The sequence below is a fragment of the Pezoporus flaviventris genome, unplaced genomic scaffold (assembly GCF_033815535.1).
Source record: "Pezoporus flaviventris isolate CSIRO_AGI_PZ_B2104156 unplaced genomic scaffold, CSIRO_AGI_Pfla_v1 ptg000001l, whole genome shotgun sequence".
NCBI lineage: Eukaryota > Metazoa > Chordata > Aves > Psittaciformes > Psittacidae > Pezoporus > Pezoporus flaviventris.
Window position 1 is genome coordinate 25,722,037 of NW_026892549.1, and position 25,118 is coordinate 25,747,154.

Consider the following 25,118-nt stretch of genomic DNA (forward strand, 5'->3'; position numbering starts at 1 on the left):
TTAAGATGATGCCTAGAAATTATGCTACGATAAGTTAATTACCGAGGAACAGCTTTGGCTAGACTGCATGGGTTTGTGAAAGGAAGAAAGGTGATGGTGTCTTCTGAACAGCACAGCTGAAACATTGACACTCCTGCAGTCTAATATGGGAACAAGTGCTTCCCTTTCAATCTGTGTAAGTGAACTTAAATCTGGCTTCTTGAGTCCTTTCTTACATCTTTTTTTCTTTCTGAGAAGGCTGTCCTTCTTCCCCCAACCCAGCTGCTGCACCTGAAGAGGGAAAGGAGATATTTAGAGTAATGTATCATAAATACTGTAGAGGCTTTTTTTTAACACTTCGCAGCTTATATATTAAAAATGCTATAAAATATGTTATAAAATATGCTATAAAGATGCTATAAAATATGATATTGGTTCCTTTGAGGTAATTATGGCTTCAGCATTAACATCATGTTCTAAGAGTTAAATGGGTCTAAGGGTTTCAGTGCATGTTTGTGTGTGTTTGCCATGGCAGCACTGCTGGACGTAGCTTCCTCAAACTCTGGCTTGGGCCTTTACTTAAGGGGTAAGCTTTTTAAGCTGAAAAATAGCTTTTTTATAGTGGTTCAGCTACAAATTGATAAGAAAGTCTTTCCTTTTTCCTTCGGAAAACATAGTAACAAAAACATTAAAGGGCCTAGTTTAGAATGTGTTGGGATAAAGCTACAATATATTAAAATCCCCCCTTAAAATGATACGCAGGTACAGCTTTAATATTCCTGACACAGAACTGGTAAATCCGGATGTTCCCAGTTTGGACTTCTGTTCTCATGGCATGGTGGAAACAGGTCCTCTGCTTTGTGATTGCAAGCATAGCCTGCCTGGTAGGAAAATGAGGGCAAAACGTAGCACAGTGAGTAATGTCACCCCCTTGTAAGGCAAAGCAGAGGGGTATAAGAGGAGGGAAAGACTATAAGAGAGCAAGGGCTCCTCATGGCCACACTGCATTTCCTTCTTTCTTACGTGCATCTCCCTGAGGCACCACCTGCAGGACTGAGGGGCTCAGCAGGCCTGGCCGTGGAAGCTTCTAGAACCAACCAGAACCTCCATGCCCTGCTCAGGGCAGCCCCGCTTCCCTCACAGAGGCGCCTGAGCCCTGCTGCAGCCCCTAGTGCAGGCACCTGTGTGATAGCATGTGTACTGGGCAGCCTCTGTCTGAGCAAGGTGACAAAGCAGCTCTCGACTGCAGGTTGTTCATGACTTCTTATGTGGTTTTGCATTGGTTACTGTGATAAGAAATTTGGAATAACCAGGTGAGCAGATGGGAACCATTTACCAGGCTCATGCCGTGGCTGCTGCATAAATTCCTATTCTGGCTTTTTGGTGAATCTTGCATGTTTTATCTTGGTGAGTTGGGTACAAATTTGCACATTTCACAGGGCTGGAAGGCTGTGCGCCAGCACTTGATCAGCCTTTTTCCTGAGTGCTGGGGCTCTTCTTGAGGCAGGGGTTTTGTAAACCCTTCCTGTCATAAGTAGGGCATCTGCCTTGACCTGAAGCCCCATTTTCTCTGAATGTAAGTAGAAATGTGTTTTGTTAGGATTTACCTCATTGAAGGTCCTTCCTCAGCCCTACAGAAGAATATTAGTATTTTAAGAACATGCAGTAAAAGTAGAATCTGTACTAAGATGCCATAATGAGGACAATAATTTTACCTAAGGTGTAGACCCTTAGCCCTTAAAATAATAAAAGCCACTTCTGCTTATCACTTGCCTGTTTTTATTCCCCAGAAATCTTTATCTTCTATTCAAGTCAGGCACACAACAAGTAAAGTCTCACCAGATCTCGGAGAAAGAAGCATGTTTGGTGTTCCTCTGGAAACCCTCGTACAGGATGCAACACAATATGGAGTTCCTTTTCTTGTGACACAGATGGTGGAGTACCTAGAAGCATTTGGTAAGTTCATCTTTTCTCTGTTTGGTTTCTGAAAACTGTTATTCTTTGTTTAAACTGTATTTTTCAGCTGTAATTGCTGAAGTATGTTTTTACAATTATTATGTTTTTTTAGAGGAGCTCTTTCTTTTTGAGATTCAGTTTTCATCAGACAGGTATGGTAATGCAGCAATTGCTTACTGTTTCATATTTCTTCTTAAACAGGCCTGGAGCGTGTCGGTATATTTCGAATCAGTGGCTCAGTAAATAAAATCAAGGAATTGAAGCAGAAATACAATCAAGGAGAAAACGTAGACCTTGTAACTGATGGAGATGTTGATTCTGTTGCCAGTCTCCTGAAACTCTTTCTGAAAGAACTGCCAGTGGCTGTTTTTCCAGACAACATCTGTTCTGGCTTGCTAAACACTTTCCAAGGTAAAGAACGAGCACATTCCAAGCTTCTGTCCTTTCTTTGGCAGTGACAGATAATGTGTTCATTGCACCTTCCTGTAAGCAAGGGTTTAAGTTTCCTTAACCTGAGACTGATGTTTAATTGCTTCTGATGGACCAGTCTTCCCTGAACTTGTCTATAACCTTTATTTTTTAAATTCACCAAGGCTTTCAAACTCCCCAACATCTTGTGGCAAGGCATTCTGCAATCCAATCCTGTATTTATTGAGAAAGTACCTCTTCTGCATGCTTGCTTTTTGAATTTGATAACTTACTTGTTGCTGGGATAATGTTTTGTTTTGTTTTTTTTTAATGAAATCACCATCATAATGCTGCTTTGTATAGCCACTGCCTCACTTCAGTCTTTTCCAAGATAGAGCCTCTTTCTCTATTTTACCTTCCTATGTACAGAAGCCTTTTTGTATATCCCTGTTCCTATTTAGGACTTTTTACTAGTTTTCTTATAGTCTGCTTGGACAGCAGTGTGTGGAGCAGCATGAAGTATTCAAAATGCAAAGCCAAAATGAGTACCTACAGTAATACACTGTCTAGCTCTCTACTCATGTTTATAATAGCTGAGCTAATGTGTTCAGATAATTCTGCCTGATGATCTTAGTGATATTGCTTTCAGGTGTTTGCATACAAATATGCATACAAATAAGTGGGTTTTGTGGGTTAGAATGCAGGTTGCTTTTGTTCAAACTTCATCTGCTAAGTGCCAAGTTTTATGTATGTATTTTACTAAAAAAAACCCAAAACAAAACAAAAAGGAAAAAAGAGTCACTTTCATGACCTATGCAAGTCTGTGTTGAACTATCTATGCATTTTTGCTGGTATTATTTTATTTTATTTTAATTATAATTATTTTTTACCTCACTCCATTCCCTTTTCCATATATCTCATTAATAGGTTGAGCGCCATGGATGCCTCCATGAAATGTTTGTTTTTAGGGCTAAAACTGACCTTTAGAGCATGATTTGTGATTCACAATATCAGAGCTACACCGATGTGTCCTGGCGATGTATGGCAGAATTGAGCATCAGCTGTCAATTTTTGAGCAGTACTGTCATCTTGGTTCTAAATAACCAGGGGACTTTATCGTGCTAATTCTGATCTGCTGATCATATAAAGATGTTTGTGAACCCATTTTCTGTTTTGTAGCTCTTACTTGAAGAATGAGAACCTAGAAAATGTTAAGTATCCCCAATTTAGATTTTAAGCATCTCTTGTGTAACTACTGTTGCATATTTATAGAGCAAAAATGTTTTGAGACTGAGAGTGCCAGTTAGTCAGGAAATGAAGATAATATGGGGCTGAAAGGGTACAGTTTCTTATTCCTCTTAATGAGACTCATACAGCATGCATAAAATCTCTAGGGATAATCAAGGCTGACAATATTATGTCACCTTTTAAGGATTCAGGTAAATGACTACTGCCTGCAACTCCATTTAGAAAGCAGCCAGTACCAGATGATTCTGTCATAATAGGAAGAATAGCAGAAACAGTCTATATAACACTCAGTATCTGGAAAATCCATGGTACTTAAATATTGATACATGAACATTGTTGTTAAAATTTGGTGTACAAATTCTTTGTTTAGGACATAATTATTCATTATTTTGCTCTAATGTATTTTAAAACCTTCCCTCTTTCTCAGATCTATAAACATGTCTATGATGAAATTGTGTTATTCTTAGGAATATCTGTGTCATTTTTATTTTCCTCCCCAGAGCACAAAATCCACACAACAGAATGCATAGGGAACCTGAGGCAATTGCTCAACTGCCTACCCAAAGCTCATCAGAGCCTTCTTCAGTTCCTGTCTGCTTTCCTGTTAAAGGTAGCAACACACAGTGCAGTGAATTTCATGACTCTGGAAAACTTAGCCATTGTGTTTGGACCCACTCTGTTCAAGTGAGTACTCTCTATTTAGCTACCTTTATTAGGACTGCTAGATCACACTTTAAAATGAGGCTTTCTATCATATGTCCTGTAATCAGTGGAATATTTGGAAAGTTAAATGTTTATATAGTGTGTTATGCATGGAGGTAACAATTCTGTGCTGGCTTACCACCTTCATCCTGTCAGGTGCTGACTGTACAGGTCCAGCCTCCAGTAAGAAACCATCTGAAGACAAAAGGCATGAGAGATGGAGAGCTGTTTAATGAGAACTACTCTTTTCTTAGCCAAGTTCAGTTCTGAGTCTAGAGGTTACTTAGATGTTAACCTTGATTCTGAAAAGGTAAGGCTGACTTTGGTCTTGAATTAGCGTTTGATATCAGAGAAAGGAATCTCTTCTATCAAGAAAGAGAAGTAACTCATTCTGTCCTTGCAGAATGACTAAAATGCAAATCGACATCTGAACAGAGGCCAGATGAGCTCAAAAGCAATGAGTTCCTGGCTGAAGCTGGAGAAGGTGTGTTTGAGATGATGGTGAAAGGACACATAACTAGGTACTAAAAAAGAAAGGTGGGAGGGCATACATCTTGCAAGTCAAGGTGGTGAGGAAGAGCAGTCTTGAGTGATCTAATACTAGAGGATTTTCCAGTGAAGCTGAAATGATTTAGTTCTTTATTCTATCCACCATGTTGATACTAGAGGATATTAAAATGTTTATGTCTGTCTTACAATTTGTAAACCCTTTAGTGGCTCACAGGTATTCCAGCTTAATGTGAATGATAAGCCAGTGTCCCTTTGCAAAATGTATACATTAACAATCAGTATTTTCTATGCAGTAAAAAAGCCGTGTTACTTTTCACATATTTTTTTTTTTATATGGCAAGCAAAGTAAGTTATTAAGAAGATATATTCAGGTAAATTGGTACCAAAAGTATTAGAAATCAATGACAGGCTTTGTGTTGGGGAACTGCACTTTTTGCTGCTGCTTCCATAGCTGTCTCTGTTTGTGTCTGTTTACCTGCTCTATGGGCTTATCAGCAGATGTATCAGCATATAGCCTTTGCAGGTGATACAAAGAAAAGTACACTTATTTTAGCAAAAGTACAGCTATGGAGAAGAATCCAACAACATGTAGTGTAGTAGGAGTTATGCCATTCACTCTAGTGAGAACAAACTTCACCATGGAGGGTGTTCAGTGGTGGAACAAAGTAATTCTACAACCATTCCCTAAGTTCCTTAGTATCTGCATGCTAAATTTAGTAAACCAGTGTAGGCAGATGAGGCTTACTTTCCAGTGTCTGGGTTAGTTGTGTGGTGATACTTATAAACAGGTAAAATGCTGATGCCAGAAGGCCTTCACAAAAAATCTGACTGACCCTTAACACCCACACTAACTCAACTGCACTGTCACTCTTCTGCCGTCAGACCCCGTTTGCCATCACCTGGGACTTCTGTGCATGCACACACATGCAAGAATATTTTATTGTTTTATCTCAATTTCTAAATTACCTGAATGTGCACCCACTGATTTTGGTATCTACACATAAGAATGCAGTAGGCTCCCTTACAGATTGATGCACTATTTCAGCTTTTAAGAATCCCACTCTGTTTTGGGAGATGGTCCAGTTGCTTGTGAGCATGCTGTTCTGTTTGATTTGGTTGGGTTTTTTTTAAGTACACTTAGTGCTAAACTAAATGTGTGTGGCAATGATCTGTCAGAGAAACCTTGAAAACAGCATCGAGTTTCCCTGCCAGTGACTTGTCAAGGCAACGCAGCTACCATAAATAGAAGTCTGCCCTATGAACATTAACTCCAGCTTTTTAGTCATTCTGATCTTACCAGCTGTGGGAGAGAAACCAGTAAGTCTGGAGCTCATTTTTTTTAAAGTGTCTAACTTGTGCTGTCCTTGGAGAGTTACCTCCTAGGATTATGAAAAAAATCACTTTTTTTTTGATAGTTGGGTGGAAGGGAGAGCATGGCAGCTGGCATTTTCTCTCTGTCAGATTTCTCTACCACTTCCTGCTGAGTGACCTGAGGGCTTGAATGATTAGGAATAAGCCATTTTTATTGTCCTGTAAAACGGCAAAATTCAAGTTAGTTTAATGTGGCAACCCATGTCTGCTCACACATGGAATAAAGTCACAAATATGCTTTATGTCTTTCAGAGCAAGAATTAGTGCAATTAGTCACCACATTATGAAACATTTTGCAGCCAGAGTGTAGACTCACTGGAAAGTGAAACACATCGTGTACTTGCTATATTTGTTCAGTCAGAATGCGAAGGTTATGGAAAAAACACCTCCAGATCTAATCTGCAGAAGTGTATATCCCATGCAGTTGTTGGAAATAACATTCTGAATGTAACTTCAGCTAGACTTATGGCACTGATTCATTGCAGTTTTTAAAACTGTTGTGCATGTATTCTGGAAATCTGCATTTTTGTGGAATTCTTTCTTCTTTGACATTAAGCAAGTAAACTAGGTTGTTTATAAGCCATTTTACTTTAAACTTTTGATCTATTTATATTCAAGTGTAAGTTCTGTGTATCACCTGTGAATCTGGTATGCTTTTATTTGTGGAGACCTGTCATGCCTATAGCTTCACTGAAGTGACCGAGTTGGAATATTTACTGGTTGGTACATAAGAGCACATATGGACCCTGGGGGCACAAAATTAGAATATAAAACTTGCTGCTTATTATATCTTGCAAGCTTAAACTGCATACACTTCACAATTAGTAGCTATGGTGGTAGCAATACAAAAACATAAGCCTTAACACAGGTGTTATATTGGAAGTCTAGTTACATGGTCACAGGAAACTCCTAAATGCTAGGAAACTAATATCACTGTGTGAAAAGTGAACTTAAATAAGCTGTCTTTTATCTTGCAGTCCCTTAATTTAATGCTGCTTATATCAAATATTTGACTAAAATAACCTTCATATTAGAAGAATTCTGTTATATTATTATATGCTTCCACCCTGTTCAGGGTGGTAGTGATACGCAGATTGACTCCACAACTTGTCAGATTTGTAAAATAGGTATGCTTTATTCAGCACTGAGGTGCATGGTGGTTGCTCCTCCAAAAGCATGTGCACCCTCCTTTGCCACTCAGTTCATTTATAGTACATAGAATGATTACCTAAACATGAGATTTCTTCATGCCTAATATATATGAGAATGAAGACCTTGTGCCCACTGTAGGAGAGGAACTGGTTCAAGACCATCTTAAAAATCTGAATGTGCACAAGTCCGTGGGTCCTGATGAGATCCATCCGCAGCTCCTGAAGGAGCTGGCCATCATATTTGAGAAATCATGGCAGTCAGGTGAAGTTTCCGATGACTGGAAAAAGGGAAATATAACCCCCATTTTCAAGAAGGGGAAAATGGATGACCCGGGGAATTACAGACCAGTCAGTCTCACCTCCGTGCCTGGCAAAATCTTGGAGCAGGTTCTCCTGGAAGGCATGCTAAGGCACATGAAAATCAACAAGGTGCTTGGTGACAGCCAGCATGGCTTCACTAAGGGGAAATCCTGCCTGACCAATTTGGTGGCCGCCTATGATGGGGCTACAGAACTGATGGACAGGGGTAGAGCAGTTGATGTCATCTACCTGGACTTGTGTAAAGCGTTCAACACTGTCCACACGACATCCTTGTCTCTAAATTGGAGAGACATCAATTTGATGGATGGACCACTCAGTGGATAAAGAACTGGCTGGATGGCTGCACACAAAGAGTTGTGGTCAATGGCGCAATGTCCAGCTGGAGACCAGTAACAAGTGGTGTCCCTCAGGGATCGGTGTTGGGACTGGTCTTGTTCAACCTCTTTGTCGCTGACATGGACAGTGGGATTGAGTGTGCCCTCAGCAAGTTTGCCAATGACACCAAGCTGTGTGGTTCAGATGATATGCTGGAGGGAAGGAATGCCATCCAGAGGGACCTCAACATGCTTGTGAGGTGGGCTGATGCCAAGCTAATGAAGTTTAACCATGCCAAGTACAAGGTCCTACACCTGGGTCGGAGCAATCCCAGGCACAGCTACAGGTTGGGCAGAGAAGAGATTCAGAGCAGCCCTGTGGAGGAGGACTTGGGGGTGCTGGTCGATGAGAAAATGACCATGAGCCAGCTTCAGTGTGTGCTTGCAGCCCAGAAAGCCAACCGTATCCTGGGCTGCATCAAAAGGAGCGCGACCAGCAGGTCAAAGGAGGTGATCCTGCCCCTCTACCCTGCTCTTGTGAGACCTCACCTGGAGTATTATGTGCGGTTCTGGTGTCCTCAACATACAAAGGACATGGAACTGTTGGAACAAGTCCAGAGGAGGGCCACAAGGATGATCAGGGGACTGGAGCACCTCCCATATGATGATAGGCTGAGAAAGTTGAGGCTGTTCAGCCTGGAGAAGAGAAGGTTGCATGGAGACCTCATAGCAGCCTTCCAGTATCTGAAGGGGGCCTGCACGGATGCTGCAGAGGGACTCTTCATCAGAGACTGTAGTGATAGGACAAGGGATAATGGGTTAGAACTTAAACAAGGGAAGTTTAGATTGGATATAAGGAGGAAATTCTTTCCTGTTAGGGTGGTGAGGCATTAGAATGGGTTGCCCAGGGAGGTTGTGAATGCTTCATCCCTGGCAGTGTTCAAGACCAGGTTGGACGAGGCCTTGGGTGATATGGTTTAGCGTAAGGTGTCCCTGCCCACGGCAGGGGGGTTGGAACTAGATGATCTTAAGGTCCTTTCCAACCCTAACTATTCTATGATTCTATTCCTGTCTAGTATTATAATTATTTTTCTGGCATTCATCCCATTGGTGCACCTACACAGTGCCTCCTGGTGGTGGTCGTTAGGGGGTCGTGAGGACGAAGGCCTGTAGTTCCTTTTCATCACCGCTAGGAACGTCTTGCTTTCACGCAGATTCAATAAGGTTTCGGCTCCTATCCAAACATCAGGTTCGGTACAAGCCGGTTCTATATATCTCAAAGCAGAAAGTTGTCAAGTTTCCAAATTTTGTTACTCTGTCTATCTTTTGTTCTTTTTCTTTCTAAACATACTATTTGAACAAGAATGTCTTAAATATTAAGCTATGAATCTTATCTACTACAATTCTGCCTAGCAGCTGTAACTCCTACAATTCTGCTTCACCATTCTAGCAACTTTGACTCCTACAGCTCTGCTTCACCAAGCACAGCGACTGCTTAAGCAAGCAGGCACAATGTTAACCCTTTATTTCCCGGTATCAGTAGGACCCAAAGTGAGAGTAAGAAAAAAAAGTAGGTTTCAGTAAAAGCATAACTGAGTAAAATGTTTTAATTTTACCTTAGTCTCCTTTGTGAACCAGCTCCTGATTTCTTCTACTGGCCTTCCTCCCTCATGCTATTTTTTGCCCATGAGTTTGAGTTATGCTATCTTCACTGCTGTTAAGTTGCTCCATCAGCAGCTTTCATGTTACTTTTCTTCTAGATTTTTGATTCTGGCATCTCTTTCTTATCTTCTGAGACTTCAGTTTTAACATCTGCATGATGCAGCTTTCATGTCCTTATCTACTTGTAGACAAGGGAACCAAAAACTCAACTCATCAGTCAAGTATCAGGCTGGCTACTCCCTAGGCTTTCTTTGCTAGGCTCCACTCTTTTACCAACTTTTGTTGTTATCTTTATGATTATGCCCTGAAGTATTTATTTCTGTTGCTATTCATCATCCTTCTTGTGAGCTGTTTCATGTCCTGCTAGTCTCTGTAAATGCTGAGGAGAACATGGTGTTTTGCTTTTATCAGAGATTAAGTGATGTTACTTAAATTTCTGTAAATACTTTGTTTACACCTCATCTTGGTAAAGGGATGTTTGCTACTAACCTCAGTAAGTAATTCTGGCATGAGTGTACAAGGATGCTAGCCAACCAGCTGTTTGCTTCTACTCGCTTTGACTCATTCTTTCTTTTGTAGCAAATTTATAGCAAGCCTCTGACAGCAGGGAACCTTGGCACATATCCCAGGCAAATCCAAGGCAAGGGACTGTATGGATTTTCTAGCTTGTACTTTGTGGCAAAGCAACTTTGAAAAGTTTAGATTCCAGGAAACCAGTATGTGACTCCTGATGATCAAGTCTTAATGGTTTCCTATTTGTAGTGAGTGTTCTCCTGTGTTTAATTTGCACTCCAAGTAACTACGGAGCTTTTATGGTGAAGTGCAGAATATACTTCACTAGCTGTGCTTTTCTTAGGAACATGTTCCTAGATTTAGCAGTGTGTAAACATGGTTGCCCTGTTGTCAGTCTGATAATATAGTTTTTGCTAGCAGTAGAAATATCTGAAGAGGCAGGAAGTGATTATTTTATGAAATTAATTGAAAGTCATTGTGGAAGGTGGCTACAGAGAAAACTAAAAATGTATACTCTATATTTGGAATACACACCTGTTGCCACTTATGGACATCTGCAGATGAGCATTGATATTTGGAGTCAGCTGGAGGGTGACATCCAGGAGCATTGCTTAGATTTATTTTAAGATGAAATGATAAATGGGCACACAAAACAGGCTCCTAGTAAGGGAATGTGTGACCCAAAAGTAGAGTGAGAACTGTTTATCTTAATGAACAGCTTGTGCAGTGCTACTTACTAGTGAGGAGTTAACAGCTGGTAGAAATGGATTTGGGAACATATGTCTAAGTTAAACAATGATGCTGAAAAAGAAGGCAAAAGACTAAAGTATCTGCTTGTGTGGCCTGTGAGTTGAGGGTGTTAATGTTTGGGCAAATAATGAATAATCTCTTAGGACTATTGTATGCAAGAAAGGCTGTTGCTTGGTAAGTGAGGTTTTACATGATGGCTTCTTTTTGTGGAGAACCTGAGTCTGTCCTGAGAAGAATAGGAATTGAAGAAGCAGAACTATTAGCCAACCCTAAAGAAAGAAGTGATGAGACAGTAGTTTACCCTGTAAATCTGTCTGTGTTGTACCTGGTTATAACTCTGCTTAAACCATCCTCTTTCAAAAGGAGCCCAAACTCAAGTTCTTACAGAAATAACAGTAAGTTTACAAAAGAAGAATGTGAATGAAAGAATTTTGACTGGGCCCAGTATGTATATTTGTAGTTTAAAATCTTGAAAAATGAATTTACTGCAAACAGAAGACTGGTGTGTTTATGTCTCCACATCAGTCTCCAGAGTTTATGAATTTATTGTTTAAATATTAATATTGTGCTGGGTGGAAATGAGTTGGTGCAATATGGCTGGAGAAGCTGTGTTATAGTGACAGCATTTATGTAAATGTCTTGCAGGCTTCTAAATAGTTCATTGGGGAATTAATTTCTTCATTCTTTCACAATTTCTTCAGGGAATGAAATTAGAATTCCGTATAAAAAAATCCCTTCACTGTAGTTGAATCATTCCAGCTTTTTCTGCTTAAGTGGATAGTACAAATTCCACTTCTATTTATTAAAAATACATAAAAATATTAAAACAGTTTCTTATGTTTATTTTTTTTTCTAGGCAGTTCTGGTAATAAGACACTCTAGCCATCAAAGTTCACCTTCATAAACTAAACTAGAGCAAACCTACTCTCTTCCAGCCTTGGTGCCAGTGAGTGATTGCAGATTTCTGGGGCTTTCTATGATCCTCTTCATCCTTGATTTTATAAACTTAATTTCTCAGTTTCTGTTCTAGCTATTTTTCTGTGCTACTCAAAGTTTCATTTTTCATTCGCTACTCAAAGGTTGTGAACTGTTGCAGCAAACTGGAGCTCTGTCACTGGGAGGCTCCCAGTGTTGCGAGCCACCAATTTAAGTTTGTCCCTGTTCCAGCAATTGCTTGTTGGAAATGAGGCTGGAATTCCGCTTTATCAAGTCACCCAGCTGGCTGCTTTGCTGAATTATCTTGGGTAATGTGGGGCTCCCTATGTGTCTCAACATTAGCCCCTGATCTCAGAGCTCCTAAACTTAATCTGTCTCTTCTTCCCTTAGGATCCCTGTCAGTCCCTTGGCTTCTGAAGAACAAAGACTTTACAATGGCCTCCTGCTGTATTTGCTTCAACACCATGAGATGCTTTTTGTTGACTGGAACTCTTGTTTCTCCCAGAGACAAGCAGATGGCCTTCAGGTAAGAAAGTTATGTGAATTGATTCAGCAAGTGATCAAAAGTGCTTCATTAGCTTGGAACTTAGAAATGGGAACATAGTTGTTTATACCTAGTGTAATTAATGACTGTAGCTTGTTGCTAGCAATGTAAATATTCATCATATGCCTAAGAGAAGAAACATGAGTGCTTAAGAATATGATTTTGAAACAAAAAAGAAATTAAAAAAATAAAAGGCCAACAATAAAATCTCAAGTTGTTCCACTTCAAATATCGTAATGCCAAGCTTTGTTAGATCAAAGACACTGGATTTTTCCTCAGGTGAAGCACTTCTTATTTTGTGTGTGTGTGTTTCATTATACATTGGCAATGAACGAAAGCAAAATCAGAAAGGTGAAAAATCTCTTAACTTTCCAGAACTTGCTGCATAGTTTCAGCTCTCCCTGGGCATATTCTGTCTAAAACAGAGCTGGTACCTTGATTCCTTTCTTGCCTTTTTTTGTTAAAAACCTCCTGGTGGAAAAAATACGATAGGAAGACAAATGCTGGTTTAGGAATAGGGTTGGTATAAGTCTTGTTTTCAGTTCGTGGTCTGAGGTATCATCACTGCCTAAATTGAACTTGATTTTTAGAAAAAGACATGAAGGAAATGTAGCAAAGCCTACAGTTTAATACTGCACCATGCAGTTACCACACATCCCTGTGGTTCGTGACTAGATTGATACCAGTATGCCAAATCAAGTGAAGGATTATGAAAGAGATTTGCATTGCATGTAACTGTAGATCATGTTCCTCATGTTTGCAACTCCTTGATTTCCTGTCTTCCTTCTCCAAGTATCTCTGTTAAGGAAAACCAGCAGACTTCTAATACAAAAGCAAATTCAGTATTTAGAGCATATTACGTATCTTAAACTGAATATTAAGACTGTAATGCTCCTTGGAAACTCTCTTTTGAAATAAATCCTGTACAGCTGTAAGTACAGAGAACAAAATGCACTGATACAAGGCTGCTCCTGAAATAGTCTTGCTGTGTCACAGGACATGGCCCAAAATCTAAATCTAGGGTTGTTTCACACAAGCAGTGTTGGAGCACAAACGTTACTCTCTGAAGGTGTCCCGTGTCACTGCCACCTTTGAGCATTCCTGCAATTTGTACTCAAATGAGCACACAAGGGCAAAGTATTAGCTATCCTATCTGCTTCTGCCTGCGAAATTAGAAACAGCATTGGCAGCTAAAGAAAATTGGAAAGGTATTAGAGAAGGCAGAAAACCTGGCTTCCTATTGCAGTGCTTTTGTTTTAGAAGCAAATTCACTCCCTGCAATTCTGTAAAATGTCACAGTCTGCCTGGGATTGTGGTGATGTGGGAAAGAATTCTGCTGAAAAGGTCCTTTCAAGTTCTTTAATAAAACCTCAGACAAGGCATAGCCATGAGGCACTCTCCTGCTCTGAGGTAAGCTTATGAAAGAAATCCCATCTGCGGGTGAGAAGGGAATTCAGTATTCTGTGGTTGATCTTGTTTTTGTAATTTCTGACAGGAAACCCAGCACATTGGATAGATACCCTTCATCTTTCATAACACAATGATTGCTCAAAGTCTATTAAACTGGAAACATCAAAGTTAGGTTTACAAACTAAACATGTTAAAAGTGCATGTTCTAGTTCCAGCAAAGCAAGCAAAAAGTAAAATGGCAAACCTGCCTCAGATCCCTTGTTGCTTCCTGGAAGTTAAACTTGCTTTTACTGGCTGTTTCTCATGAAATATCTTGAAGCATTTACAGAGATACTAACATTTGGACTACTTAATTCCTGTGATTTTTTTTTTTTTTTTCTCCCTGTTGTTGTTGTTGGTTTTGTTGTGGTCTTTTTTTAACCTAATTAATTAGCTTGCAAACTGAACTGGTACTAAACTGATTTTCCTGTTTGGCTTAAATCATTCTTCAGAAAGAAGTTAGACACTGTGATGTTTGTTTTGACCTGAGGCCTCTCTTAGATAGCTGTATTTAACTTGAAGCATATCACTAGCCATGATGGATGTGTACAAGATTAGCTTAACTTTTATAGTGTAATTAAATTATGAACCAAACCTTGCTAATAGCAATTTGTCATGTTGTTTGCCCTCATCATTGCTGAATCTTATGTTCTAGCTAAAAGTTGACTATGGAACTTTTTCTGCTTCTAGTCCAAGAGTGTGTTTTTTCATATCTCCTTTTTGTGTAGAAGCCATAAATAAATCATTCCTGAGCTATGCACACTACCTTTGTCTTGCAAACAAACAGAAGCATGCCTTTGTGGGTACATTCAAGCCACTGCATGTATTTCCATTAAAGCATGGGATTCATTAGAAGAAAAGCCTACACCCTGAGGAAATGAGTCTCATTTCTTGTTTGTTTGTTTGTTTTTTTTTGGTTGGTTGTTTTTTTTTTTTTTTATTTGTGTGTCCTTTTTATGCACACTTCACTATATAACGGCAAGGCTGCAGGGACTGCCTATTGATTGGATCTCATGCAGCTGCTGTTTGCAATCATGGAACCCCATTATAAAGCAATTGCAGAGATCCAGCGGACTGGGGAATGAGAGCTGGACAGTATCCTAAACCTGCAGGCTGACCACAGACACCTCAGAATGAATTACTGAGACTGAAGTGTGGTTTGGAGTTGGTTGTAACAGTGAAACTAAATATGTCATGAAGACTTTATCTACTCAAATTATGGTTTTGTTGGGAAGGCTTTTGTGGTCTGGAGAGGTTCGTTAATCTCTGGTTTTTAGCCTTTTTTGAAAGAGGAAATGGGCATGTTGGCATTAACCCTGTTCTGTGAAAAAGATGTGGTGCTTCTATCTCATCTGAAGTTGTCATGATAAAGAACTATGAGCTGTCCCCAGTTTGGAGGACAACAATAATTTAACTGATATTTTCCTTTGATAATTCTGTGCTTGTGGAACTAGCTGAAACTTTTCAAAATGAATGAACAACCAAACAGACATTATCTTATGATCTACCAAACTGAAATTTCCAGGCTAGATGAAACTGTCTTGTTAAAATAATTTTTCTTGGATAATGGAATATAGTTCCAATTCCTATTTGTTGCTATTAACTGTTTTTCCTAAATTTAAACTGGCATAGGTCTTCATTACTTTCTTTCATGTAAATTCTTTGCTTAGAAATTATAACTTTTAGTTGGATTTAGATGTGAACACAGCAAATCCTGCGTGTACTATGTGAAGTGCCAGGAGATTTGTCAATATTTCTGTAGGGATTACTGTCACATTATAGAAAGGCTTCTTCATATTACTTCCCATTCCAGAAAAATACATGAGCTTATTAAATAGTAAGTTTTAATTTTATATTTGAGTAGTGCCCAAACCAGAAGAGCAGATAAAAAAATGCCATACATTTTTAGGACCTACATCCCGTAGAAACTGTTGGTTATAGATTGTAAGGATTTTTTCTATTTTTTTAAATCTTTTTCCAGGTAAGCAGTGCAGAATGTTTTACTGACTATAGGCATAAGAATTTGATAAAAACTGCTGTAGTGTAGGCAGGGACTTCAACTCCTTTCTATGAGCTAGTGCAGTTTGCTGCTTTCTGCTCTTTTCTCTCCCTTCTCCCCTCAATGTGTATTTTTTTGTAATTTACTTTTTTCTCTGGGGAAGGCTTGCAAGAGGAGAGCATATTGGCAGGTGAGTGTGTGCTCTGTGTGACATGAAACACAGGCTTCTGTGTTTTACTGCAACAAGCAGCTTGAGTGCAGAAGAGGGGAGCTGGTCAAACTGAAATCCCGAGATTTTTTTTCTTGCAATCAGTAACACAAATACAGAATTCAGGCAAACACACCGGCTGATTACACTGATCACTCATTGTCATTCAATAATGATAAAAAGTGTGTGAGTGGGGAAGTTTTTTCTCAAACTGGTCACTGATACAGGCCTTTTCTGGCTTGGAAAATGTGTTTTGCAGGCTGTAGAGAAACCGTATCAGTGGAGACTCATCTTTGTTACTTCTCAGCCTCTGAATGCCTGTTTTTAGTTTTTCTGTGAACAGGGCATATCAAAAGCTCCTGTCATAGCCAGTCAGGCCCACTGAACTATATAGGTTACGGATTAAGGACTTTTATCTGCCATTTGTGAAAGAGGGTAATACCTGATGTTTTCAGAGCAGCAGCCAGTTGCTGTGCTTACTAAGATCAGCTACACTACAAGGAAGATAATTTTAATTAGTCAGCTAGTTTACACATTAGAAGTACAGGTTTCTGCGTTCAGAGGATCTGTGTGGTCCTCCTCTGATGTTTAAAAAATTCACCACAACACCTAAACCTGACTAGCAGCTCTGAGATTTTCATGTGTCTCATGGTTACAATAGGATGGAGCCGGAAGCGTTTTCGTCCACTTGGTGTCAGCATCGTTTTCTCTCATTTCAGAGCTTGAACTCTAACATGTTCTGAGTACCTATCTGCAAATTAGGTATTTCATTTCTATTTTTGTAATGTATCGGAACATCAGCTTGTTCCTTCCTCAGATAATGAACTGATATCAGAGAGGCATGAAGGAAGGGTATGAACTGTATGAACTCACCTCCAAACCATTATGAAATGCAAGCCTTTTGTATTTTATACTTGTGTCACCTTCCGTGCCACAGCAGGAACACCAAGAAAATCTCATATCACTTCTGTGTTTCTTTTCTTTAGCGTGCATGAGCAATTTCATTTGTTTACTGACAAGCAGGGCTTTTTGAAAAAAATGTCAGAAGTGAAGTCTTTGATAGGAAAATTATCCTTTGGGAAATTAGAAGTATTTTACTGAAAGGCTTGTGTTATATAAGCACCAAAATATTTCAACCTTTTTACTTGTCAATGGCTGTAATAGTAGTGGCAGAAAAAGAAGGGTATGGAACAACAATAATTTAACTGATATTTTCCTTTGATAATTCTGTGCTTGTGGAACTAGCTGAAACTTTTCAAAATGAATGAACATATGGAAGAAAAAAAAATATTTAAAAAAAATAAAGGAGAGAAACTTTTTAGTCACTATCATAGAATCATAGAATAGTTAGGATTGGAAAGGACTTTAAGATCATCTAGTTCCTACCCCACTGCCTTGGGCAGGGACACCTCACACTAAACCATACCACTCAAGGCTCTGTCCAACCTGGCCTTGAACACTGCCAGGGATGGAGCATTCACAACCTCCCTGGGTGTAATCCGTTCCAGTGCCTCACCACCCTCATAGTAAAGAATTTCTTCCTTATATCCAGTCTAAACTTCCCCCATTTAAGTTTTAACCCATTACCCCTTGTCCTGTCACTGCAGTCCCTAATGAAGAGTCCCTCCACAGCATCCCTATAGGCCCCCTTCAGATACTGGAAGGCTGCTATGAGGTCTCCACGCAGCCTTCTCTTCTCCAGGCTGAACAGCCCCAACTTTCTCAGCCTGTCTTCATACAGGAGGTGCTCCAGTCCCCTGATTATCCTCATGGCCCTTCTCTGGACTTGTTCCAACACTTCCAGGTCCTTTTTCTGTTGAGGACACCAGAACTGCACACAATACTCCAAGTGAGGTCTCACGAGAGTAGAGTAGAGGGGCAGGATCACCTCCTTCGACCTGCTGGTCATGCCCCTTTTGATGCAGCCCAGGATATGGTTGGCTTTCTGGGCCATGAGCGCACGCTGAAGCTGGCTCATGTTTATTTTCTCACTGGCCAACACCCCCAAGTCCTTCCCCACAGGGCTGCTCTGAATCTCTTCTCTGTCCAACCTGTAGCTGTGCCTGGAATTGCTCCGACAGAGTGCCTACAGGATGATTTTAGTATTTTCATAGAGTTGTGGTGGAGATCAAGTGTAGAAATAATGATTTTTAACTCTATCTGATATTATTTTAGTTCTTTCTGATTTTATTTTCATGCTTTCTGGAAATTACATGAGTAGGTTTGAGCTTCACAAACTTTTTCACTGGTCAGTACAAGAGGGCCATGCAGCCATAATAAACAATGAGCCGAAATAGGAAGTGCATGCTGTAACTCAAAACTGTTCAGTACTTCTAAAAATATGGGGCTTTTTTCATATTTTCACTAGGAAAGTATACCAGGCAATCTACTGTTTAATTGCAAGGAATGATGGATGAACAGAATATTTCCTTGATTAAATATCTGATGCTTCACTTCTCTTCTAACTCTTGTTTTCATGTCCTTTATATTTAGTCTAGGCAAACTCATAGCAGTTTTGCTAATCACTTATATTCCATAATGATTTCCAAGCTTAACTGAAGTGCTGGTTGGGGTGGGAGGTGGGAGAAGAGGAAGATGAGCTGTGTTAAAAGTTAATATTAGGTGGGCTGTGGATTAAGGAGCTATATCTATTTAATTACACTTTGCAACCACTAAGCACAGTTCATGTTAGAAGTTTAACCAGCTTGTGGCAGACCAGCAAGCTGCTGTATTCTAGATAATCAGCAAGCTCTGCATGCCTTTCTTTTCACCTGCCCTTAGTAATTTCTGTGTTACAAAGAAAATAGTCTTTTCTTCTTGCAAGTTGTAAAATAAAGACTTCTCTAGCAACTTTGTTGTTGCAGGCAAAAAATGTGTCAACTTAAACCAAAATCTCTTTCTGGATCTCCCTAGAGAGTGATTTAATTATTACCAGCAGAAAATAGTGTTGAGAGTGTATGGTCGTCACGCTGGCAGGAAGGAATACCATCCTGAGGAACCTTGACATGCTAATGAGGTGGCCCAATGCTATCCTCATGAAGTTCAGCCAAGCCAAATGCAAGGTCATACACCTGGGTTGGGGCAATCCCAGGCACAGGTACAGGTTGGGCAGAGAAGAGATTCAGAGCAGCCCTGAGGAGAAGAACTTGGCGGTGCTGGTGGATGAGAAAATGAACATGAGCTGGCTTCAGTGTGTGCTCGTAGGCCAGAAACCAACCGTATGCTGGGTTGCATTTGACCAGCAGGTTGAAGGAGGTGATCCTGCCCCTCTACTCTGCTCTTGTGAGACCTCACTTGAAGTATTGTGTACAGTTCCGGTGTCCCCAACATAAGAAGGACATGGAACTGTTGGAGCAAGTCCAAAGGCGGGTCACAAGGGGCTGGTGCACCTCCTGCATGAAGACAGGATGAGATAGTTGGGGCTGTTCAGCCTGGAGAAGAGTAGGCTGCTATGTGGTCTCCATGCATCCAGTATCTGAAGGGGGCCTACAAGGGTGCTGCGGAGGGGCTCTTCATCAGGGACTGTAGTGATAGGACAAGGGGTAATGGGTTTAAACTTAAACAGAGGAAGTTGAGATTGGATATAAGGAAGAAATTCTTTCCTGTTAGGGTGGTGAGGCACTGGAATGGGTTGCCCAAAGAAGCTGTGAATGCCCCATCCCTGGCTGTGTTCAAGGCCAGGTTGGACAGAGCCTTGGGTGACATGGTCTATAGTGAGGCATTCCTGCCCATGGCAGTGGGGTTGGAACTAAATGATCTTATGGTACTTTCCTCTTTTCCAGCGTTTCTTATCCCCTGTGTTCACGTGGTAAAAAAGTTATTGTACTGTCTGACCATAGAGAGCAGAAGTAGATGAAATCTCAATGCAGATCTAAATGTCGTTCCTTGTAAAGTCTAATTGTTTCCAATGTCTGTAGCAAATCCAGATCCATGTAATTTTTACTCTTCATGAAATCTTTTTATTTCTAAAGTCTATAGCAAATCAGGGAGGATATTAATTCATTTGTATGCTCAAAATTCACAGATATGTTGTTTCTGAAAACTCTGCTTAAGGAGCTCATAAACAATAATTTTTAACAAATGAAGAAATAAAACTCCAAATGAAAACTAATCAACTTTGCAAAGCTTTGTTCTCATTTTTGTTTTTAAACCCTTTGCTAATATCTGAGATGATACATATTTCTAAATGTGGTTGCTGCATTTTCCTCCAATGAAGCCTCCTTTATTTCTTTAAAAGAGAAAAGTTCATATCAAGTCAAAATCAAAGGAAAAATACAAAAATCTTTGTGTGAAGAAGAGAAGGGCAGCATTTTTTATATTTTTATTAAGCTGTCTCTCTTGAGAATCTTGGCACTGCCACAGCCTCTCTAGAATAGAAAAAGAAACTCTTCAAAGAAGAATACAGTAACTGCAATTAAAGGACAGGTCAGCTCCGAAGAATACTGAGGGGAATGATGGATCTCTTCAACTTCTTCCTGCTTAATAGATTCCATAGTATGTAATGTTCCCTTCTTTGAAATTTTTATATAGCATGGGATTTCTTTTTTAATCAAAATTAACTTCAGAGTTGAAGGGCTGCTGCTATCCCCACATGGTTTTTAATTATGGCTTTTCAATTAGTTGAAAAGGGAGTACAAAATTACTAGTGGAAAATAGAAGAATAAGTTCTCTGTTATCAACTTACAAATCACTTCAATGAAGAAGTTGAGAGTGATGTCCTCATCTCACCCTGCTGTGACTCTTAGAACAAAATAGTAATTCTGGAAACTGCTACAAGGTCTTTAGGTTTCCCCTAAAAAAGGTATTACATGAATAACTTTTTTAGTGGCACAGCTCTGATTTGTGCAGCTCCCAAACAGCTGTATGGTGGACCTCCCTGGGGAAAGCTGCTTTTGACTCTGGAATGGTCTTGTGGAGAAGGGAATACTATTCTTGAACCAGAGTAATTTCAAGGCATTTCACAAGTAGAAATATTTAACTTATGGCAGAGAGTGTAGCATGCCCTTGACAAAAAAATATCAGCTTATCATTTTCTTGTGCTCTATGCATGCAACAGGCAACCTCCACCACAGCAGAAACAGAGAACACATTCCATTGTAAGTAATGCTGTGCCAGTCTCATTACTCTAGGTGGTGCTTAGATATTATCATGGGCAGGTTTGAATATCTTCAGGGAACTGTAGCAAATGTTTTGAATTAGATAACAGTGACTTCTTGAAATTTTTACGGGGTGTCTGCATTTTTTCCTTAAGTAGGCAGGAAGTCAACAAATTCCATTCAAAAAAGCTCACCGTGCAAGTAAAACCACATGAGGGTTTGAAGGCACAATTGGGTAAACCCAAGAGGTTTGTGTTATCCAAGGCAGTTATTCCACAGTAATCCTTGGAACATATTGGGAATTAACTATGCACTTGGTTAATTCACCAATGAGTAGTAAAGTAGGGATAGTGTTATTTTTTTTTCACTAGTCGGATACATACGTGTGCAGGACAATCCAGTGCTGTTCAGAGGTACTAGGGCTAGCTCCACATTACTTGCAGGCTGGATAGAGTAAATTAGTTTGGACTATCTCTTTAGTTGAAGAAACTGCTTTCAGTACCTGTGGTAGTGTTGTCACTACATGTTTGTTTACATACATGGTTATGTTTATACATGCTCCTGAATGTCTTATGCATATATCAATTGTTTTTTAAATGATGAAGTAAAACAAGTTCAGAGCAACTGGCTGGTCTAAGGATGTGGCCAGGGAATCTCATGTACTTTTTTAGGATTTGTATGTCAGGTGGACAGGAGTTCAAAAGGGCGACAGCAGTCTCAACTAAACCTTTGAATAAAAGATCTTAACTGCCAGGAAAAATACTGGATGAGGCTTCTTCAATATTATCTTTCTTATTGAAAAGAGTATAAAAAAAAACAGGAAAGGAAAAGAGGTTTGTAGTGCTTACAAAAATTCTTCTGTATCTTGCTCTTGCTGTTTCAAAGATTTAAAACCTATCTGAAGTGTAATCCAGAAAAATACGTCAAAGGATTTTTTCAGAAGCATACAGTGCATTGACATCAGCAAACTTTTGTTATGACTGTCATGTTCCCTATCTTGAAGCCTCATTCTAATCTTCTGGGAGCATTCAAGTTCAGTGCTTTCCATTTTGATTGTATTAATTAGTGAAGTTTGGATGATTCCCCAACTGTGAAATTGTCAGAATTTTTTTAACAGAATGTTTTTAGAGGTTGTTTTTTTTTGCCCTAGTTAGTAACAAGTAGGACATCTGTCTGCATTTCTGTATTGTTTAAATTGAAAATACATGGCCCATTTGGAAGCAGAGAAAATGGTAAATGAGAGCTGTATTTATGCACTTATCTTGCCTTTAAGTTAATCTCCCGTTACTAGTCTTGAGCCTTTCAGGTTGCTATAGAAACTGCCACAGCCTCCAACTGTGCTTCTTCCAAGACTTAATTGCATTCTGAATTTCATACGCTTTATATTAACCACAGCACTGGCAGACACAAGGACATTTCAGAATGAGATGAATTAATGGTTCAATATGATGTATGCATCTTTTTAATATCATGTTTCCATATCCCTTTTCAAATTTTCCTTTACCAGCTGGTTAAACTCTTCTGTAACATGTAGTGATACCAGAGGGATAGATTCTTTTTCTGTTTACTGCCACTGTATTTGGTGTTTTCCAGTCTTTGATGCCACCAGAGTAGCTGCAAAAGTCATTAGTCTTAGAGACTTCTTTTTTCTTAAAAAGTCAAATTATTCATGAATTACCTTAGCTTTGCAGAATTTTTTCTGAGACTTCTTCGCCTCTGTTAAGGCAGACATGAAAATGCACACTTGTTATCCAAAAGCTCCGGTAAGTTTGTCCTGACTCAAGGCTCTTTACCACAGGATTTTTGCTTGATCAGTGTGGGTCAAAAGATGGAGAGTTTTTCAGCCAGGCCTGGTTTTAGGTGGAAAATATCAGTTCACCGAAGTAGAAACCCAGTACGGCTCTATGCAAGGGTGGTCAATAAGGATCTTCTGGGGAACATTTATTATATCCTTGATGGAAGTTCTTATCAAAACTAGGCTGAGAATGTGTCTCATTCAACCAGTACAACCAAATCTCAGAGGTTTGTTTTCCCACTTGCTTCTCAGCACAATGATGCTGTCTATGCAAATACACTGCTCTTACTGATGCCGTTCTGCTTTCAGTGACGATGAACATTGGTTAACATCACTTTCCTCTGTGTTCAATGAGTGTAAGTTCAGAGCTTCATAATAAAAAAAGCAATCCCCAGTGTTCTCTTCTTGCACAAAAAGAGGAGTAAAATGTGTCACAACAGAAGGAAGAGAGCAAGCAGTGTATGTATTTCCATCTCCTATCTGTTAAGCCCTTTGTCTCAGCTCTGCTTTGCTTGTGCTTAGTGGATAAGAGATGGAGAATGGGAAAGACACCTGCTGTGCACTGTTGCTGTTGGACCTGGGATGTTTCTGTACTTGTGCTAGTGCTGGCCAGCAGATCTATCTCTATCCTCATTGGAAGCATTAGAGACATCCCATAAATGGACAGTCAGGCTTCTGCTGACAAACAGGGCAAAGTATGAATTTCACAAACACATCACTTTATAACGTTCATGCACATTAAGTCAGGCTTTTAGATACTGAACATCTGAAGACAGATTGAATACATATATATTATAACTTTTAAAATTTTCAACTATCCTTTAATCTGACACTTTGTGCTAGTGTTTTTCATGTAGTTCGCTTTTTTCCCCCCTTATTGTTGTCCTCCATTTGTGCTACATCACTGGAATTATGCATTGATGGTCCTCTATGAAAGGCTTTGTTATCAAGCCTGGTAAGCCAAGGTAGCTTTTCTTGCCTCAGCCTTACTGCTAGTATCCCTCTGTATTCGTGTGGTAATTTTGGGACTTCTTTTTAGCTCTTTCAAGAAAAAAAAATCAATTAGAAAAGGAAGAATTTATTACAATGTTGTAAGCATTAATCTGAAAGAGTGAAGAGACTTCTGCAGCACTTGGTTGTTTTTTTTCTTCGCACTCTTTCTTTTTTTCCTCAGATCCTTTCTCATTAGCTACTCATTTTACACTCCTTGCCACACCGCGATGCAATTCCAGTAATCTCTTCCACAGCATCTCAGCTTTCCTTTTTAGCTGCTCTGTGAGCTTGTATGTATAAGAGAGCTGGATTTCCCTGCCAGCTCTGGCTCAAATTGCATTTCCTGGACTGCCCTACAGAATGTCAATATATATTCTAAAAATCTGTGTGTGCTGGTGGACTTCCCCAAATATTCTTAACCCACTTACTTTTGGATGGGATTCATTTGTATTTGAATATAAAATAAGTATTGTTTGTTGGCTCCTTGTCATTTTTGAGAAGCCAGATAGTTGCCATATTTCCAAGTTTTCTGTCTGCATGAGCTATTTTCCAGGCAGCAACAGCATTTTGTTTACAGAAAGCACTGCCTGCGGGGTTTCCATAGACATTCAGAACAAATTTCATGCCTATCAACTGGACAGCCCAATGTGTGAGAAGATAGTGGGCTTGACACTGGTTGCACACAGTTGCTAGCAACCTTAGTGAAGACAAAAGATTAAAGTCTGAGATGTGCCAGTAACAGGTTGTTTCACTCTACTCCAGAATGTATTGCAAAAGCCTTTTTTTTTTTTCTTTTTTTTTCCAGAAGCCATAATTTCTTAGGATTTCTGTAGTTTACAGTATTTTTAGGCTGTTCCTGTAGTTGATGGTATATTGATGGTAGACTGTTCTATAGGCACATGACATTTTTAGAGATGCTGGATGTTTAGGGTATTTCTAGGACCACATTATCCCATGCAGTTCTGGTTAGAGAATGCAACACTTTGTTGCAGAGAGGCACTTAAAGAGATGAATTGTACTTTGCTTCTCATGCCTTGCCAAAATCTATCTTCAGGCACCTCTTGTTTATTCTTCCTTACCTTCCCCATCCTGTGGGAGAAAACTGACTCACAGCCTGCTCTTGTACACTATGCAGAGGTGAGAGAAAAGTAGGGATGCTTCTCCTTTACGTCCTTTGTGTCCTCCCTCTTGTTTGTCTGACCAGATGTAATGC

The 25,118-nt window shown here is 39.7% G+C and overlaps 1 protein-coding gene across 2 annotated transcripts in view; it reads left to right on the plus strand.

The window, feature by feature from the left end:
* The first annotated feature begins 467 nt into the window (after positions 1-467).
* Positions 468-25,118, plus strand: part of LOC133267154 (protein FAM13A-like) — a 67,197-nt gene continuing 42,546 nt past the window's right edge. Inside the window, exons 1-6 of one of the 2 annotated variants that reach the window (XR_009742652.1) lie at positions 468-1,203; positions 1,770-1,935; positions 2,137-2,346; positions 4,092-4,275; positions 11,742-11,831; positions 12,212-12,335. Coding sequence is in view for 1 of the 2 variants with exons in the window: in XM_061449224.1 (XP_061305208.1) it covers positions 973-1,203; positions 1,770-1,935; positions 2,137-2,346; positions 4,092-4,275; positions 12,212-12,347 (927 nt within the window). In the remaining variant the exon portion in view is untranslated. Of the gene's footprint in view, positions 1,204-1,769; positions 1,936-2,136; positions 2,347-4,091; positions 4,276-11,741; positions 11,832-12,211; positions 12,348-25,118 lie in introns of those variants that run through there. The other variant, XM_061449224.1, reaches the window with a different exon arrangement.